Here is a 20,788-nt window from a genome sequence, read left to right on the forward strand (position 1 = left end):
TTGTTAAATAGCCGCGTCAGCATTGTCAAATTTAATGTCAAACACACAGGGGTGGCGCCAGGAGTTCCCCGATGGAGGGGCTAAGGTTCCGGACGGGGGGCTGAATAGTAGGCTGATGTAACAATGCGCTTTCCATACAAATCTTTTTTACAGACAAAATTTTCAAAAATTATTATCAATCCTCGCTTTGACTAAATCGTTGAAACATATAGTTTACTTTGGAAATAATAATTTACATCTACATGAAAAATTAACTCTACGTATTTGACTAGTTGTAAGAGCCGCAACTAGAACGCTAATTTGGGGGGGGGGGGGTTATGTATTCGGTTGTTCCCAAATGATTTTTTTAAAAGAAAGTTAATTTTAAAAGAAGTTAGTCTGACACAACTGAATATATGAATATCCCACCAATCACCGTTGTACTAACAGCCTGCTAGTCGTGCATGCAATCCAGGGATATACATATGATTGGCTATAACAAACCTATACAGTAAGTAAAAGAATGCCCTGGGCTTTCTAGTTATGTTGGATAGTAATAATCCAATAATAATTATCTCCATCAAAGCTTTATAAACATGTTGAACATCTTCTTTAACTTATACAAAGCTGTAATCAAAGTAAGACGAGGATCCATTAGTTATTAGATATATTTTTTTTATTGTTCAACTTAAATCTTATGTTTTGTCACTTTATCTCAATGCTACCCTGTTAAACTTTTTTGCTGGTGAGCAGTTGTTTCTCACTGCATGTATATAATGAATCATTGGTGTACTAGGAAATAATTTATAAACATAAGAGGCAATATTAATAATGCACGAGTAAGCTATAACTTCGCTGAATCCTTCGATATGATTGTTTGATTGTTCAAAGAACAATTCTTCACTTGGAAAACCTAGCGTTGAGCTTGTTCACTTCGGTAACCAAATCCAGTTTGCTCCACCGATCACAATGAATTCTAAACATCATTAGCTGTCCAGACTCTTGATGGCGATTTATCAAAGACAACAGCCGCAATACATGTAAAACTGGCAGCATCTGATGCTCATTGCTGATTTGAAACTCAAACAGCAGAGCTTTTTAGTTTTTTTTTTAAAAAAAACTGCCTTTCAAAATTCGAAAGTCGAGTTGCAAAAAATAACCGACAGAGGACTAATAGCGGGCAAGCGTCGTGGCGATTGCATATGCAAATATATCTCATGTTGCATTTGCATATCTGTTCTCTAATGAACATTCAGAAATAAGTATTTCAGAGTAACTTTATTATTTGACTTCGGATAGCTGGCGTGTGTAAAGATTATTGCTGATGCTGAGTGCTCACATAAATTTAAACGATCGGCAATAATCGGCATTGGAAATTACATTTTTTGTTATTCATTCCCCGACAAATCGTCAAATTTTCCCCGACGGGGGCTTGGATTTCCCGAAATTTTGAATTTCAATTTATTTTCCATCATTACCATTTTAAATTTGTTTTACAGCTTTGACATTGTGGACAAACGACCGTGCTCCATGCGAAGATTTAAAAGAGCACATTAACAGTCTTTTAAATGAAATAACTAAGGTAATAAAATTCAAAAATGAAGCTTGCAAAAAAGTATTGCGAGAGACGCTTAACACGTTTTCACATTTCATGAAAAAAATTTTGCAGATTAAAAGACGTGTAGATGAAGTTGAAGATAAACAAAAAGAAACAATCGAAAAAGCTGATGAACTTGAAGATGAACAAAAAGTAACAAACGAAAAAGTTGATGAAGTTCAAGATAAACAAAAACAAACAAACGAAAAAGTTGATGAAAATGAAAAAAAACGAAACGAAGCAAACGACATATTTCAGCATTATTTACACTCAACGATTGAAAACCTACAACTAATGACAAAACTTCAAAGTTTCGCTGCAACAAACCAGGCTCAAGATAAACAAAATGACATACAATACAAATTAAAGGGAATTCAAGAACGATGTAAGCAACTTCAATGGTCGGCTGCAATAAACCAGCCTCACCCAAGCACAGAACATGGTATGAAGCTTTCTCTAAATACAACAAATGAAATGTTGTTAAAGTTTTTTTAGTGCGGATAAATTTTAGCTCAATGCATTGCATTACTTTAATTATTATATGATCGAGTCCTTTCCGAAAAAAAAACAAGAAATGGGGTGTAATAAAAGAGCGGAAGTAGAAAAAAAAGTGAATTACATCTTATGTAGAGGACATAATCTTATAGAGATCAGTGATGATAAAGTAGTGGTAGGTAAAAATGTAGTCAGACAGCACAGAATGATTTGTGGTGTGCGGGATAGATATAGTTATAGTTATAGTTATAGTTATAGTTATAGTTATAGTTACAGCTATAATTGTAGTTATAGTTATATAGTTATAGTTATATAGTTATAGTTATAGTTATAGCTATAGTTATAGTTATAGTTATAGTTATAGTTATAGTTATAGTTTTAGTTATAGTTATATAGTTATAGTTATATAGTTATAGTTATAGTTATAGTTATAGTTATAGTTATAGTTATAGTTTTATAGTTATAGTTATAGTTATAGTTATAGTTATAGTTATATAGTTATAGTTATATAGTTATAGTTATATAGTTATATAGTTATATAGTTATAGTTATAGTTATAGTTATAGTTATAGTTATAGTTATAGTTATATAGTTATAGTTATAGTTATAGTTATAGTTATATAGTTATAGTTATAGTTATAGTTATAGTTATAGTTATAGTTATAGTTATAGTTATATAGTTATAGTTATAGTTATAGTTTTATAGTTATAGTTATAGTTATAGTTATAGTTATATAGTTATAGTTATATAGTTATAGTTATATAGTTGTATAGTTATAGTTATAGTTATAGTTATAGTTATAGTTATAGTTATATAGTTATATAGTTATAGTTATATAGTTATAGTTATAGTTATAGTTATAGTTATAGTTATATAGTTATAGTTATATAGTTATAGTTATATTTATATAGTTATAGTTATATAGTTATAGTTATATAGTTATAGTTATAGTTATAGTTATAGTTATAGTTATAGTTATAGTTTTATAGTTATAGTTATAGTTATAGTTATAGTTATAGTTATATAGTTATAGTTATATAGTTATATTTATATAGTTATATAGTTGTATAGTTATAGTTATAGTTATAGTTATAGTTATAGTTATAGTTATAGTTATAGTTATAGTTATATAGTTATATAGTTATAGTTATAGTTATAGTTATAGTTATAGTTATAGTTCTATAGTTATAGTTATAGTTATAGTTATAGTTATAGTTATAGTTATAGTTATATAGTTATAGTTATAGTTATAGTTATAGTTATAGTTATAGTTATAGTTATATAGTTATAGTTATAGTTATAGTTATAGTTATAGTTATATAGTTATAGTTATAGTTATAGTTATAGTTATAGTTATAGTTATATAGTTATATAGTTATAGTTATATAGTTATAGTTATAGTTATAGTTTTATAGTTATAGTTATAGTTATAGTTATAGTTATATAGTTATAGTTATATAGTTATAGTTATATAGTTGTATAGTTATAGTTATAGTTATAGTTATAGTTATAGTTATAGTTATATAGTTATATAGTTATAGTTATATAGTTATAGTTATAGTTATAGTTATAGTTATAGTTTATAGTTATAGTTATAGTTATAGTTATAGTTATAGTTATATAGTTATAGTATATAGTTATAGTTATATAGTTGTATAGTTATAGTTATAGTTATAGTTATAGTTATAGTTATAGTTATATAGTTATAGTTATATAGTTATAGTTATATAGTTATAGTTATAGTTATAGTTATATAGTTATAGTTATAGTTATAGTTATATAGTTATAGTTATAGTTATAGTTATAGTTATAGTTATAGTTATAGTTATAGTTATAGTTATAGTTATAGTTATAGTTATAGCTATGATTATAGTTATAGTTATATAGTTATAGTTATATAGTTATAGTTATAGTTATAGTTATAGTTATATAGTTATATAGTTATATAGTTATAGTTATATAGTTATAGTTATAGTTATAGTTATATAGTTATAGTTATAGTTATAGTTATATAGTTATAGTTATAGTTATAGTTATAGTTATAGTTATATAGTTATAGTTATATAGTTATAGTTATAGTTATATAGTTATAGTTATATAGTTATAGTTATATAGTTATATAGTTATAGTTATAGTTATATTTATAGTTATAGTTATATAGTTATAGTTATATAGTTATAGTTATAGTTATAGTTATATAGTTATAGTTATAGTTATAGTTATAGTTATAGTTATAGTTATATAGTTATAGTTATATAGTTATAGTTATATAGTTGTATAGTTATAGTTATAGTTATAGTTATAGTTATAGTTATAGTTATAGTTATAGTTATAGTTATAGTTATGATTATAGTTATAGTTATATAGTTATAGTTATATAGTTATAGTTATGGTTATAGTTATAGTTATATAGTTATATGGTTATAGTTATATAGTTATAGTTATAGTTATAGTTATAGTTATAGTTATAGTTATATAGTTATGGTTATATAGTTATAGTTATAGTTATATAGTTATAGTTATATAGTTATAGTTATATAGTTATAGTTATAGTTATAGTTATAGTTATAGTTATAGTTATAGTTATAGTTTATGGTTATAGTTATAGTTATAGTTATAGTTATAGTTATGGTTATAGTTATATGGTTATAGTTATATAGTTGTATAGTTATAGTTATAGTTATGGTTATAGTTATAGTTATAGTTATAGTTATATAGTTATATAGTTATAGTTATATAGTTATAGTTATAGTTATAGTTATAGTTATAGTTATAGTTATAGTTATGGTTATAGTTATAGTTATAGTTATAGTTATAGTTTATATAGTTATAGTTATAGTTATAGTTATAGTTATAGTTATATAGTTATAGTTATATAGTTATAGTTATGTTATGGTTGTATAGTTATAGTTATAGTTATAGTTATAGTTATAGTTATAGTTTTATAGTTATAGTTATAGTTATAGTTATAGTTATAGTTATATGGTTATGGTTATATAGTTATAGTTATATAGTTATATAGTTATAGTTATAGTTATAGTTATAGTTATAGTTATAGTTATAGTTATATGGTTATAGTTATATAGTTATAGTTATATAGTTATATAGTTATTAGTTATAGTTATAGTTATAGTTATAGTTATAGTTATAGTTATAGTTATATAGTTATAGTTATAGTTATAGTTATAGTTATAGTTATAGTTATAGTTATATAGTTATAGTTATAGTTATAGTTATAGTTATAGTTATAGTTATATTTATAGTTATAGTTATAGTTATAGTTATAGTTATAGTTATAGTTATAGTTATAGTTATATAGTTATAGTTATAGTTATATAGTTATAGTTATAGTTATAGTTATAGTTATAGTTATAGTTATAGTTATAGTTATAGTTATAGTTATAGTTATAGTTATAGTTATATAGTTATAGTTATATAGTTGTATAGTTATAGTTATAGTTATAGTTATAGTTATAGTTATAGTTTTATAGTTATAGTTATAGTTATAGTTATAGTTATAGTTATATAGTTATAGTTATATAGTTATAGTTATATAGTTGTATAGTTATAGTTATAGTTATAGTTATAGTTATAGTTATAGTTATATAGTTATATAGTTATAGTTATATAGTTATAGTTATAGTTATAGTTTTATAATATAGTTATAGTTATAGTTATAGTTATATAGTTATAGTTATATATAGTTATAGTTATATAGTTGTATAGTTATAGTTATAGTTATAGTTATAGTTATAGTTATATAGTTATATAGTTATAGTTATATAGTTATAGTTATAGTTATAGTTATAGTTATAGTTTTATAGTTAAGTTATAGTTATAGTTATAGTTATAGTTATATAGTTATAGTTATATAGTTATAGTTATATAGTTATGTTATAGTTATAGTTATAGTTATAGTTATAGTTATAGTTATAGTTATATAATTATATAGTTATATAGTTATAGTTATATAGTTATAGTTATAGTTATAGTTATAGTTATAGTTTTATAGTTAAGTTATAGTTATAGTTATAGTTATAGTTATATAGTTATAGTTATATAGTTATAGTTATATAGTTGTATAGTTATAGTTATAGTTATAGTTATAGTTATAGTTATAGTTCTATAATTATAGTTATATAGTTATAGTTATATAGTTATAGTTATAGTTATAGTTATAGTTATAGTTATAGTTATATAGTTATAGTTATATAGTTATAGTTATAGTTATATAGTTATAGTTATATAGTTATAGTTATATAGTTATAGTTATAGTTATAGTTATAGTTATAGTTATAGTTTTATAGTTATAGTTATAGTTATAGTTATAGTTATAGTTATATAGTTATAGTTATATAGTTATAGTTATAGTTGTATAGTTATAGTTATAGTTATAGTTATATAGTTATGAGTTTATAGTTATAGTTATAGTTATAGTTATGGTTATATAGTTATAGTTATAGTTATAGTTATAGTTATAGTTATTATAGTTATAGTTATAGTTATAGTTATAGTTATATGGTTATGAATTATAGTTATATAGTTATAGTTATAGTTATAGTTATAGTTATAGTTATAGTTATAGTTATATAGTTATAGTTATAGTTATAGTTATAGTTATAGTTATATAGTTATAGTTATAGTTATAGTTATAGTTATAGTTATAGTTATATAGTTATATAGTTATAGTTATATAGTTATAGTTATGGTTATAGTTTTATAGTTATAGTTATAGTTATAGTTATAGTTATAGTTATAAGTTATAGTTATATAGTTATGGTTATTATAGTTATATAGTTATAGTTATATAGTTATAGTTATAGTTATAGTTATAGTTATAGTTTTTATAGTTATAGTTATAGTTATAGTTATAGTTATAGTTATATAGTTATAGTTATATAGTTATAGGTTATATGGTTGTATAGTTATAGTTATAGTTATGATTATAGTTATAGTTATAGTTCTATAGTTTATAGTTATATAGTTTATGAATATGGTTATAGTTATAATTATAGTTATAGTTATAGTTATAGTTATAGTTATAGTTATATAGTTATAGTTATATAGTTATAGTTATATAGTTATAGTTATAGTTATAGTTATAGTTATAGTTATGATTATAGTTATAGTTATATAGTTATAGTTATATAGTTATAGTTATAGTTATAGTTATAGTTATATAGTTATATAGTTATATAGTTATAGTTATATAGTTAGAGTTATAGTTATAGTTATATAGTTATAGTTATAAGTTATAGTTATATAGTTATAGTTATAGTTATAGTTATAGTTATGGTTATAGTTATAGTTATATAGTTATAGTTATAGTTATATAGTTATAGTTATATAGTTATAGTTATATAGTTATATAGTTATAGTTATAGTTATATTTATAGTTATAGTTATATAATTATATAGTTATATAGTTATAGTTATAGTTATAGTTATATAGTTATAGTTATAGTTATAGTTATAGTTATAGTTATAGTTATATAGTTATAGTTATATAGTTATAGTTATATAGTTATAGTTATAGTTATAGTTATAGTTATAGTTATAGTTATAGTTATAGTTATAGTTATAGTTATAGCTATGATTATAGTTATAGTTATATAGTTATAGTTATATAGTTATAGTTATGGTTATAGTTATAGTTATATAGTTATATAGTTATAGTTATATAGTTATAGTTATATAGTTATAGTTATAGTTATAGTTATAGTTATATAGTTATAGTTATAGTTATAGTTATAGTTATAGTTATAGTTATAGTTATATAGTTATAGTTATAGTTATAGTTATAGTTATAGTTATATAGTTAGTTATAGTTATAGTTATAGTTATAGTTATAGTTATATAGATATGGTTATAGTTATATTGTTATAGTTATAGTTATAGTTATAGTTATAGTTATATGGTTATAGTTATAGTTATAGTTATATAGTTATAGTTATAGTTATAGTTATAGTTATAGTTATAGTTTATATTATAGTTATATAGTTATGGTTATTAGTAATATATAGTTATAGTTATAGTTAGATTTATAGTTATAGTTATAGTTATAGTTATAGTTATAGTTATGGTTATGATTATAGTTATAGTTATATAGTTATGGTTATATAGTTATAGTTATGGTTATAGTTATAGTTATATAGTTATATAGTTATAGTTATATAGTTATAGTTATAGTTATAGTTATAGTTATATTTATAGTTATAGTTCTATAGTTATAGTTATATAGTTATAGTTATAGTTATAGTTATAGTTTTATAGTTATAGTTATAGTTATAGTTATAGTTATAGTTATATAGTTATAGTTATAGTTATAGTTATAGTTATAGTTATAGTTATATAGTTATGTAGTTATAGTTATAGTTATAGTTATAGTTATAGTTTTATAGTTATAGTTATAGTTATAGTTATAGTTATGGTTATATAGTTATAGTTATATAGTTATAGTTATATAGTTGTATAGTTATAGTTATAGTTATAGTTATAGTTATAGTTATAGTTATATAGTTATATAGTTATAGTTATATAGTTATAGTTATAGTTATAGTTATAGTTATAGTTTTATAGTTATAGTTATAGTTATAGTTATAGTTATAGTTATATAGTTATAGTTATAGTTATAGTTATATAGTTGTATAGTTATAAGTTATAGTTATAATTTATAGTTATAGTTATAATTCTATAGTTATGGTTATATAGTTATAGTTATATAGTTATAGTTATAGTTATAGTTATAGTTATAGTTATAGTTATAGTTATAGTTATATAGTTATAGTTATATAGTTATAGTTATAGTTATATAGTTATAGTTATATAGTTATAGTTATATAGTTATAGTTTATAGTTATAGTTATAGTTATGGTTATAGTTATAGTTATAGCTATGATTATAGTTATAGTTATATAGTTATAGTTAACTTATAGTTATAGTTATAGTTATAGTTATAGTTATATAGTTATATAGTTATATAGTTATAGTTATATGTGGTTATAGTTATAGTTATAGTTATATAGTTATAGTTATAGTTATAGTTATATGGTTATGGTTATAGTTATAGTTATAGTTATAGTTATATAGTTATAGTTATATAGTTATAGTTATAGTTATATAGTTATGGTTATATAGTTATAGTTATATAGTTATATAGTTATAGTTATAGTTATATTTATAGTTATATAGTTATAGTTATATAGTTATAGTTATAGTTATAGTTATATAGTTATAGTTATAGTTATAGTTATAGTTATAGTTATATAGTTATAGTTATATAGTTATAGTTATATAGTAATAGTTATAGTTATAGTTATAGTTATAGTTATAGTTATAGTTATAGTTATAGTTATAGTTATAGCTATGATTATAGTTATAGTTATATAGTTATGGTTATATAGTTATAGTTATGGTTTGTAGTTATAGTTATATAGTTATATAGTTATAGTTATATGGTTATAGTTGGTTATAGTTATGGTTATATTTATGGTTATGGTTCTATGGTTATAGTTATATGGTTATAGTTATAGTTATGGTTTGTAGTTATGGTTATGGTTATAGTTATAGTTATAGTTATATAGTTATAGTTATATAGTTATAGTTATAGTTGTATAGTTATAGTTATAGTTATAGTTATAGTTGGTTATAGTTATAGTTATAGTTATGGTTATAGTTATAGTTATAGTTATAGTTTATGGTTATAGTTATAGTTATAGTTATAGTTATGGTTAATATAGTTATGGTTATAGTTATGGTTATATAGTTGTATGGTTATAGTTATGGTTATAGTTATAGTTATGAGTTATAGTTATAGTTATATAGTTATAGTTATATAGTTATAGTTATGGTTATATAGTTATAGTTATATAGTTATAGTTATAGTTATATAGTTATAGTTATATAGTTATAGTTATATAGTTATAGTTATAGTTATAGTTATAGTTATAGTTATAGTTTTATGGTTATAGTTATAGTTATAGTTATATAGTTATAGTTATATATAGTTATAGTTATATAGTTGTAGTTATAGTTATAGTTATAGTTATAGTTATAGTTATAGTTATAGTTATAGTTATATAGTTATATAGTTATAGTTATAGTTATAGTTATAGTTATAGTTATAGTTCTATAGTTATAGTTATAGTTATAGTTATAGTTATAGTTATAGTTATAGTCATAGCTATAGTTACAGTTATAGTTATACATTTATAATGGTGACGAAGATGTAGATGACAAAAGTAGTACTGACAATACAATGGTGGAATTTAAAAAAGGAAGAGAGCTGTGTGTTGCTAGTTAAGCAGAGTTGAGACAGACACTAGAAGGTCAAGATAAGCTTCTCATTGAAAGAAAAGTAGATAAAGAGACTTAATGATGGAATAAAGAAGTGCCTGCTTGTAATACTTTGCAACACTTTGCGCTTTAAGACAAGAGATGACTTGTCAATTTCGAATGTGATCTACTATACCCGTCAATGGGTTTTCACGGTTCGAATGCATGCAGACCTCTCAAGTCTCACGATTTTGTCGTGAGACTCACGGTTTTCAGTTCAATCTCACGGTCTCACGACAAGACAGAAAAATCTCACGATAAATAGTGGCGCAAGCTGACAGAACAAATTTTTGTTGTATTATTTCATTTTGGCGTTTCTTGCGCCAATTCTGTGCTATTCCGTAGTTAAATTAACAAATAGTTACCCAGCTTATTCAGTTCATGACGGACTATCGACTATGGCCATATATAGAGTACTTGTTCCAAATTAGGTCATCATTACCATTCATTTTATCACGTTTCTAAAATGGAGGAAGTTGCGGAGGAGAGATTGTTTAGTATCGTGAGGAAAAAGAAGACCGAGAGCAGAGCGTCAATGAGGCTGGAGGTTACACTGTCAAGTTTGTTGGCCACGAAGCTGCAGTATCCAGAGCAGACTGTACCGTGCCACAAGTGGAGTCCTACAAAAGAACTGTTGGATAGTTCCAAAAAGGCAGCTACTGCATATAATGCTGAGCATTGAAGCTGTCAAAACAAATTTTATTTCTGTGTTGTTAAGGTCCACGCATGTTTTAAGTAAATTATAAGCAGGAAAAAAGACTTTCTCTGAATCAGAACCTGTGTTTACTTGGTTTTGTCTACCGGTAGATCAATCTCCAGATTTTTACTGAAATCTCCCGATTTTTTTGCATCAGTCTCCAGATTTTATGTGTTTTGAGGTTGAGAGGTCTGTGCATGGTACAAAAGAATATAAAAAAATCCTTAATGTTTCTTGCAAAATCGTTTATTAGGCGATTAATTTTACCAAGAAAAATATTTTAAAACCAAAAATCCTCAAAGGTCAGAAAATCCCCATAATTATTATCTAGCTACAAATTCAATTCGAGATGTCGGGATGGTTAAATTCGCGAAATTAGAAACTTTTAAAGGCTGATTACGAACATGCGCTGTACGTAGTTTATGTACAATCCTAGCAAGGTGACATTTACCTTGCCGTGCATTGTGAGAGCATAAGTCATTCTTCTGTATTTGATTATTTTCAATTCAGCCCCTGAATGTAAAAGCTTCATGTCGTTTTCAGAATTGCAGTTGCAACAGTGGAAATACTCGGGTGAATCAACAAAACATAGAAACCTTTTGTTAAAATTATGTGATCACAAAGACGAGATTAAACTTTTGGGCAATGTGCGAGTAATTTTCTCAAATGAGTTCTGCATCGGCGAAGGAAGTAATGGCACCCGTGTTTATCTTGGACTGAGAAAAGATGGTTACGGTAAGGCAGTGAAACGAATAATTCGAGATAACTGGATCAGATATGCACAGCAAGAAAAGAAAATTTTCAACCAATTCGAAAAAAGGAAGTCAAAATATGTCGTAAATTATTCCTACCTTGAAGACGATACAGGAACGGACTTTGTTTATTTAATATTAGACTTATGCGAAGAATCATTGGAGAGTTTTGTCAAGTCTTCTACTTTGAATGATCTTCAAATAGTTCTCCCTAAGATTCTCAAACAAATTTTACAAGGATTAGCTGATCTTCATAGCGGCCCACGTCCTATACTTCATAGGGATTTGAAGCCTTCCAATATTCTCCGTGACCTAAACAGCGATTTTATGTTAGCTGACTTTGGCATTAGTCGAATATTGGAAGATGGCGCCAAAACATTTACAAGCCTTGCCAACGTGGGAACTGAGAACTGGATTGCTCCTGAATCATATGATGAAGACGAAGAGTCAATTGATAAAGGACGCTACACAAAAGAGTCTGATGTATATGTAGGTGTAGAAATGATACCATTTTGAAATTATATACAAATTCACTTTTGTGAGATATTGTTCTCTATCATTTTAGAATGCGGGGATGGTGGCTTATTATGTTGCAACAAAAGGGAAACATCCTTTTGGAACTAGAGAGCTTAGATTGCACAATATGCTGAATGGAAAGCCTGTTGGCTTGATGGAAATCAAAGATGAAGCACTGAAAGATCTTCTGTCGTGGATGTTAAATCGACAACCAGAAGACAGGCCATCAGCCAATGAGGCATTAAAACACCCATTTCTTATGTCAGACGACGAGAAATTTGACTTATTATGTAAAGTTGGAAACCTAGAGCCGATTGACGGAAACGATCCCAACTCAATTGCCGTTCAACAATTGAACAGCGAATCCTCAGATTGGAGAAGTCAAATGGATGGTGATGTGTACGATTATTTTAGAACGAACGTGAAGAATGGAAAGATGCTTAATTATGGATCTTCTTGGACAAAATGCTTAAGACTTATTCGAAATGTTGGCCATCATTGGTACGAACTAACACGGTCAAGACCACAACCAGAACCATTTTATAAGATTGGCGATCACAAGAACTACTTTCTCAAAACATTCCCCAATCTCCCTGTTTGGGTGCACGCAGCTGTCAGGTCAGATGATGAATTGAAAAACAATAAAGAACTCAATGACATTTTCAACTTGAATCCTTCATAAATGTAAAGTGAAAAAACTTTTTACAACCAACTTGGATAATACGTAACCCCATTAACTGCTATAACGTAATTAATTAATTTCACCTACGATGACAGTGAGATTTTACAATCCAAAGTAAAGGATGAAAAATCACGTGGTCAGTATTGATGTACAAAATTGTTAACTGGCTCAAATATTCTTACTTTCGTGAATAAAGGAAAATGTGAAATCTTAAATTTAATAAATTTGATGGTCTTAGGCTGTATCGTTATGATTTGAAAAGATTGGTTGGAGTTTGTTTTCTTAACGAAAAACCGATATGAATAAAATCTTGTTTTCAAACATTCTTTTCAATGTGGAATCAAAACATCGATCGTTTTGAAACACAGAGTATCCAAGAAAAATTTATTAAATGATTGTCTGAACATATCTTTCAATAGTTTAGCAACCATTATAACTGAGATTGTTCATATAGCCAACTCAATGATTCAGGGAGCATACTCATAAAATTAAAGGTTTTCTGCTGGTTAAATGCGCAAATGTTAGCGGATATTGAATTGTATAGATTATTAGATATGTGCCCCCCGTTGAAAAGATATCTTCCTAAACTGTTGATCACTACCGTCAAGGATGACACCTGTCGTTGACACTTTTTTTTCTATTTTTTCCGCTTTTTAATTTAAGAATTTATGGTAATGCTTAGAAAATTGTTTTTAGATGATTCTTAAGAGTTGAGACCAAGTTTATTATTTGTGTTTCTATTTCAGAAAAACATAATGAAAAAAGTACCTTTTATACACTTTTTAACAATTTATAGCAATGTTTCGAAAATCGTTTTGAGACAATTATTGATGTTATTGATGTTAATGAGTCATTTCGTTCAGAGAACCCGTGGACATTAAGTCAAAAAAATAATCTTATTCAAATCAAATATCACCCACTACGACTTAACCCACCCGTCGTATTGAAAAAAGTCATCTTAACGACAATCTTCAACATGAAATTAATCAGTGAACATTGCTATAAATGTAATTATTTACTTGTTGATATAATCCTAGATATTTGTAGTATAAATAAACAATACTATAAGAACCATGTTTATATGAAAGGTGAGACAGAACTTGACGAGTCTTTGTCACTTACCAAACAACAGTTGGGATCCTACCAAAGACGAAATGTTTTTCGACACGTAAATCATTCTTCATTTCCGACAAAAAAATATGAAATGCTGATATTACATCACAGAGCTGTCTTTAAACAGAAAATTATCAAAGATTGCTACCCTACCCCTACAAAAATAAAACATTTCGTTTAAACAAGCCTCAGGTTTCGTCTCTCCATTAATAAACTGACCTTAATTTGGAAATTGTAGATGTCAATAAAGATATAAAATGTTCTTCTAAGACAAAGTAATCCAAACATTAACTGGTCATAAATTACATTATTTTTTATGATGTTTGCATAAAGTTCAGCTAAATGACTGGAACTTTTTATAGCAACAAGTGTTTAGCCATGTAATAATCTTTTAGCATTTTGTAGACAATTTATTTAGTGGATTAAGAAGGATATCAAATAAAGTATCAACCTCAAATCTACTGGAAATAATGTTTTCTTTTTTATTTTGTATTTATCAAATAAATATATTTTCAACATAAGCACCTCAAGATTTGCAATGTTCCTAGAAATTGCTTTAGTAGTAAAAATTGCTACTTAAAGTGCATAACATGAATAATATTGCAAGTCATCGTACATTTTTAGTTCGACAATATTTAGGTCCAGTGGCGGATCTATGGATGGTCAGGATACATTACAATCTATTTCCATTTTAAAATACTCTGGAGCGAATCCTATTGGGATTATTTTAGTCTTAAATATTCTTTATAAACTTTTAATGTTGTTAAAAAAGTCTTTTGAATTTAAAATGAGCTTCTATAATTTATTTTGAACTACTCTCGATGCGACACGGTCTAGGTCTTAATCAATTTAATCTCTACTAAACCTAGTTCCATGCTTCCAAAGTATTAGCATGCATTTATCAGGGACCGAGGGGACTGTGCAGTTATATCCCCCCCCCCCCAAACAATTTTGCTTCCATTTTGAATTTTGTAAACACATCCCTTACTAGCAAACAACTTTCTAGATATCAGTGGTCAATAACCATACCACCTCCATTAAAGAATAGTCTCCACAGTCGCTCTTTATTCGTTATATCATTTGTATTTTATATAATTTGACGTTAAAATTCTGTTTTAAGAGCAACAAGTTTTTAAACCCTTGTCTTCAATGTATTTTTACCATGAAGAATTAAGCGATCAAACTAAACTATAAACGAACTAAAACAGCCATAACCTTAAAGTTTCGGCTTAGCTGGAATCTTCTCCAATTTTTCATACAAACGATCAATTTCATCATTAAATCTTTTCGCTAACGTAAATCGTTTGGATTTAAGTGTTGGAGTTAGTAATCTATTATCTGGAGTGAATGGTTGCGAATGAAGATGAATTCCTTTGACCTGAAATAATGACAGAAAGAAGTTGAGGTGAAATAAAACTACAGAAGAAAATTATCGAGTAAAAACCTGCTCAAACGACGCCAACTTTGCTTCCTTTCCTCTGGAGATGATGTCATTCAGAATCATGTCATTGACGGCCTGAAGTTTGAAGTAATAGAAAGTACAAGCGTTTGAATGCAATGAAAAACATGTGAAATTTCTATGTTAATGTAGTACCGTATCCTGACATAATTCCTCAAAACATTTGTTTATGTTATTGTCTTTGGCCCATTTTGTAAGAATTTCTTCATCAGGAACAATGATTCCAACAAGAAATGACTAAATATTGGAAAGATTACATTATGCTAGATTGCAAACAAGAAATCATAAATTCATTTTTATTTTTATCAAAAAAATCAAAGCCAAACATTTTAAGCGAATAAATATTCCAAACAAATTCGAGTACATTTTCATCAATTTTTACTGAACAAACGCGTTTCCTGACTGGCAAATCAAGAGCAATTTTTTATTTCAAATCTCAAACCATAAGAAAGTTAGTGAATTGAGACGAATTTTGATCTCAGCAGTAAGCAAAAGATATCGTAATTTTTTATTGCAAATCCAAATCTCGAAAATTAAGAATCAAATCCCAAGTTCACAGCCATGCAGAACAACTCGCCCCAGTACCTTAAGACTAGAACCGTGTACAAAAGCTTGAGCGACGAAAGGACATTTGATGTAAACATTTTCAATTTTATCAGGAGAAATATATTCGCCCTAAAAGACACAATCACAAATAAGATAAATAAAAAAAACAAAATATATAATGGTTGCTATCATTTATGTTTTATAAACCTGCGACAACTTGAAAATACATTTTTCGACCAATTATTTTAAGCGTTCCATTCTATAAAACAAAAACAGAAACATTATGAGCACCTCACCACATACTTAATCATTAAGTAAAAGATAATGTACACTATTTTTGCATGAAAGTACGATAATACAAAAAAAATTGTTCATGATGACAAAATATTTTTCCTATCGTTTCCTTCTTAGAGAAATAAAATTAATATTAATTTATTGTAATAAATTATAATAAATTTCTTTCAAAGGAACTTGCTTCGTTTTTGGTGTAAAAATTCTTGAAGTCAAATGTCTGTTTTTTAGTTATCAACTTCCCGAATTCTCTTACAGATAGTGTCTTAGCAAAAATTAACAACAAGTTAACGTCATTTTTCCCACATTAATTTCGATAACAACAAAAAAACATTATTTTACATCCTTTGCTACTATGTAACTTCAACTGACCTGTTTCCATTCTCCTACATCACCTGTATGCAACCAACCATCATCATCTAACATTTCAGATGTTTTGTCAGGATTTTTAAGATATCCCTTGAAGACATTTGGACCATAGACACATATCTTAAAAACAAAAATCATTCTTTCAATGCACAATCGTAACATAACATTAGCAAAGTAGAAAATAAAAACAAGATTCGTTACTTCGCCTTGATTGTTTGAAGTAAAATAGTTCATTTCTGGTACATCAACAAGTTTCACATAGTTACAGGCACTAGGTGATCCAACGTGACCTATAGGTACATACATGGATAAAATATAGTCACCTGTTGGTATAGACATGTATAAGATAGGGTCACTTATAAGTATACAGATGGATAAAATATGTTGAAAAATTCCTAGTGAGTTATTCACTCTATATTGTGTAAAATACTTAGGAAAACATTGTACCATTATTAATTAGAAATGATTACAAAACCTGGACATGACTACAATAATAGCGCTATCAACTGCAGGGCCTGGTACCTACGTAGATAATATGAATGGGGTTTATAGGTAATTGTGACAATCTAACAATAGAGATGAACATTAAGTGTTCGCTTTTAGCTCATTTTCTAGGATATTATAGTTCATTGTACATAAATAAAAGATGACAAAACACTTCAAATCAACTATTCAGACCCAGGCCCCAGGCAACCTTACTTAGGTCTTAATGTCTTAATATTGACTTTCTCAACGTTTACAATATTACATTTTAAATGAAGTACCACAGAAGTGTTCATACGGAAATACGTAGTACCTGGTGAAAGATCAAGTTTATTTGTCAGAGAAACAAGTGCTGTAGACTCAGTCTGACCATAACCTTCAAAAATCTTAATACAAAAAGAAACAAGATGTAACCATGGTAACACAGTTGAAACGTGATGTCATAAATAAATACGAACCAAACATCCAAGAACGACTCTTAAAAACTCTAAAACTTTACCATCAATAGGAGCAGCACCTGTGAGAATGACATTTACATTTCCACCTAAAATTGCCTGTAAAGAACAAAGTTGTCAGTTAGTTTCAATACCAGTCCCCCGAAAGAATGACGGCGAGTGCCCAGTGCAGCGAAATGTAATTTACAATTCATTAGCCAGGTGAGAGTAAAACAATTAGCGGGAAATATAAGGAAAATCACTGATCTCAATATCCTTGAAACATGATAAAAGCTTTTTTAATGAAACGAATGAAGTGTTTTACGAGTATAAAATGTTGACGTAACGGGGCCTCACCGGTGACGTAACGGGCTCTTACCTGTGACGAAGCAAGCCCCACCAGTGAAGTAAACGGCCTTAACTGGTGACGTAAGGTAGTCACCAGTGACGTAACAGCCTGTCCGTTTCGTACCTGAATTTTGTGAAAAACTATTTTGTCCCACAAAGTATTTTTGGAGATTTGACCTCTACAGTGAAAATAAATATATTTAGATTTTCATAATGGACTTAAAGCTATTTCTTTCACTATTGAATACTTTTTCAAGTCCGCTCTCTTCGACTCAAAAGCCTTGTAAAACAGCCATTTCTTTAAGCCACTGCTACTTTCAATATTTGATATAACCTGCAGAATTAAAATCACAGACAAATGAGCACAACAAATCTTTCACACAAACAAACAACGATTGTCTACATTGAATAACCTTATCGTAAAGACGGTTTAACAAACGAGGAACTGAAGCGAAGAATGTCGGCCTAAAAAATTATTCACACATCATATTGTATGATTTACAGTGATCAACAACAAGTGAATGAATTTCAAGAGAATTACCTCAATAACTGGATGTCATCCAAGAGAAGTTTCACATCACCACGAAAGAACCCAGCTCGACCTCCAGCACAACAAATAATCATCTAAAAATGACGACGGCGTAGTACAAATATCTGTAGCTTAAAAGAACAACTTAAACCAGGAAGTAAAATATTTTTCAGTTACCATAACAAGTCTCTCGTACATGTGAGGAAGCGGAAGATAGGATATGTGAACAAAGCTTGAATCCACTGGGTAGCCATTCTAAAGACGAAAGTATGGAGAAATTGAATCTAAAGAACACAGCAAAGATACTATCTTCATTTTACTAAACCTTCTCAAAATGTATAAAAGTTGCAGCGAGGCAGGATATCATGTTCTTGTTGCTCAACATCACTCCCTTTGGTTGTCCTAAAAATGAACGTCAAAACCAAAGTTCAATATACGTACCACTGGTGAAAATACACAAGAGAATTACCTGGGGGTACGACTCTTAAAATCAGGGCGGATCAAAGATTCGCGGCAACCCTCTCCAACCCTTCCCCCCAACTAACATTATTTGAAAAATACTCAAAAATAGAATTATTTACAAAAATGCTAATATTTACATACAATGTTTCAGCAAAAGCGCTTTAAACGAAATATATTTTCTACAATGATTTTCTTTCAATGACGAATCGTTACGAACATGTTGTTTCATCAAATGAAGGCTTTATTTCCTTAGAAAAAATGACTTTGCTTTTTGCAGGTGCTTTCATAGCGGCGTAGCTCCTGGCGATTGCAATTTACTCCCTACTTTCATTCGTTCTAAGGTAAAACTACACATAAATCTTACCTGTGGTACCACTTGTGAAACAAATTGTGTAAACATCATCAGGTTTAGCAGGCTGAAATAAATCACCACAAAATCCCATTATTTTGAACAAATACATAATTTTTAAAACAAAGAAGAAAAAATTGCCCAGAAAAAGATAACATACAGACATTTTCCAAGGATTCCAGTGTCCCATTAACTAAAAATTAAGAAATGAACACAAATCATTAAGCATGACAAATTCTTGTACTTAATTTACCAAATCCAACAAAGAATTCTTACCATAACATCTTCAAATGACTTTACAGTTATTCCAAGTTTTTTAAAGTTTTCCCTCTCGTCCTTTGTCACATCACCAATTTTTATAATATGCTTGAGTTTAGGACATTGATGAGCTGACTCCAATAATATTGGCAGCTTGTTCTCATCACACACAACTAATGATAACTCAGCTGAATATAATTTGAAATCAAGTGTCATCAACAGATGTTTCTCAATCACCATAGTAACTCCAACATTCTAAGTAAACATACCATGGTTGATGATGTAGATACATGCTTCAAAACCTAAACTCTCATACAGTGGAACGGATACAAAGGAAAACATAACACAGGCTCTGTCCATTAACATCCACTAAAAATAAAATAAAACATTACAGATCAAAATATGGCCAATCTAAGTCAAAAATCATAATGTGTGAAACCTCCAATTTGTTCACAGCATAAATGCCAAATGTCATTTCAGTCGATGGTTTATAGCCAAGTTCCATTATCCCAGATCCTAGAGCAAGTGCTTTTTGATGCACCTAAAATTTGGTCAAACTATAACTCATAAGGACTTCAGGCACTATAGATATAGTTTGTAGTAAATATGAGAACTACCTGATTGTGTGTTAACCATGAATATTTCCCATTAACTATCGTACCAAGATATGGCTGGTCACCTGTAGAGTGCATTAATAAATGAATACTTCATCAAATAACTTACAAAAATAAATAAACACAAAAATTAATTAACCAGAAATTTGAGTTCCTCTCTCATATGCTTCATAAACAGTAGTAATTCCTTCATATGACACCACCAACTCTTCTGAAAACAGAGATCTTTTTGCACCAGGATATTCCAATTCAAATAAAGGAAATACATTTAACAATAAAATATTTATTACATTTGCTAATGGAAGGTATTGTACACTGCGTTGCTAGGGATGGGAAAGTGAAAATAGTTTTATCCCACATTCGCAATAAACACACGAGACAAGTCCCCCCGCTGAATTTCCCTGGATTCATTTATAATAGAATGTTAAATGGGGAGGGGGGGGGTGTATTCATTTGCTTCTGTTAAAAGGAAATGACATC

The 20,788-nt window shown here is 27.3% G+C and overlaps 2 protein-coding genes and 1 pseudogene across 4 annotated transcripts in view; 2 read left to right on the forward strand and 1 right to left on the reverse strand.

Moving 5' to 3' along the window:
• Nucleotides 1–20,788, forward strand: part of LOC124447743 — a 53,127-nt gene that overhangs the window by 23,499 nt on the left and 8,840 nt on the right. The window lies entirely within an intron of this gene.
• LOC124447750 (serine/threonine-protein kinase/endoribonuclease IRE1-like) lies at nt 1,786–13,314 on the forward strand. The gene is made up of 3 exons (XM_046998753.1): nt 1,786–2,018; nt 11,647–12,344; nt 12,421–13,314. The coding sequence occupies exons 1-3, from the start codon at nt 1,871–1,873 to the stop codon at nt 13,051–13,053; spliced, it is 1,479 nt and encodes a 492-aa protein (XP_046854709.1). The 5' UTR covers nt 1,786–1,870; the 3' UTR covers nt 13,054–13,314.
• LOC124447742 overlaps nt 15,230–20,788 on the reverse strand; it is a 57,576-nt pseudogene continuing 52,017 nt past the window's right edge.

This window comes from Xenia sp. Carnegie-2017, unplaced genomic scaffold, assembly GCF_021976095.1.
Source record: "Xenia sp. Carnegie-2017 unplaced genomic scaffold, XeniaSp_v1 HiC_scaffold_23, whole genome shotgun sequence".
NCBI lineage: Eukaryota > Metazoa > Cnidaria > Anthozoa > Malacalcyonacea > Xeniidae > Xenia > Xenia sp. Carnegie-2017.

What these genes read in the sequence shown, in the direction of transcription:
- LOC124447750 (XM_046998753.1), top strand. Translation starts at nt 1,871, where the DNA reads ATGACAAAACTTCAAAGTTTCGCTGCAACAAACCAGGCTCAAGATAAA. An exon ending in TCACCCAAGCACAGAACATG is followed by an intron (nt 2,019 to 11,646) that starts GTATGAAGCTTT and finishes TGTCGTTTTCAG; the next exon opens with AATTGCAGTTGCAACAGTGG. An exon ending in CAAAAGAGTCTGATGTATAT is followed by an intron (nt 12,345 to 12,420) that starts GTAGGTGTAGAA and finishes CTATCATTTTAG; the next exon opens with AATGCGGGGATGGTGGCTTA.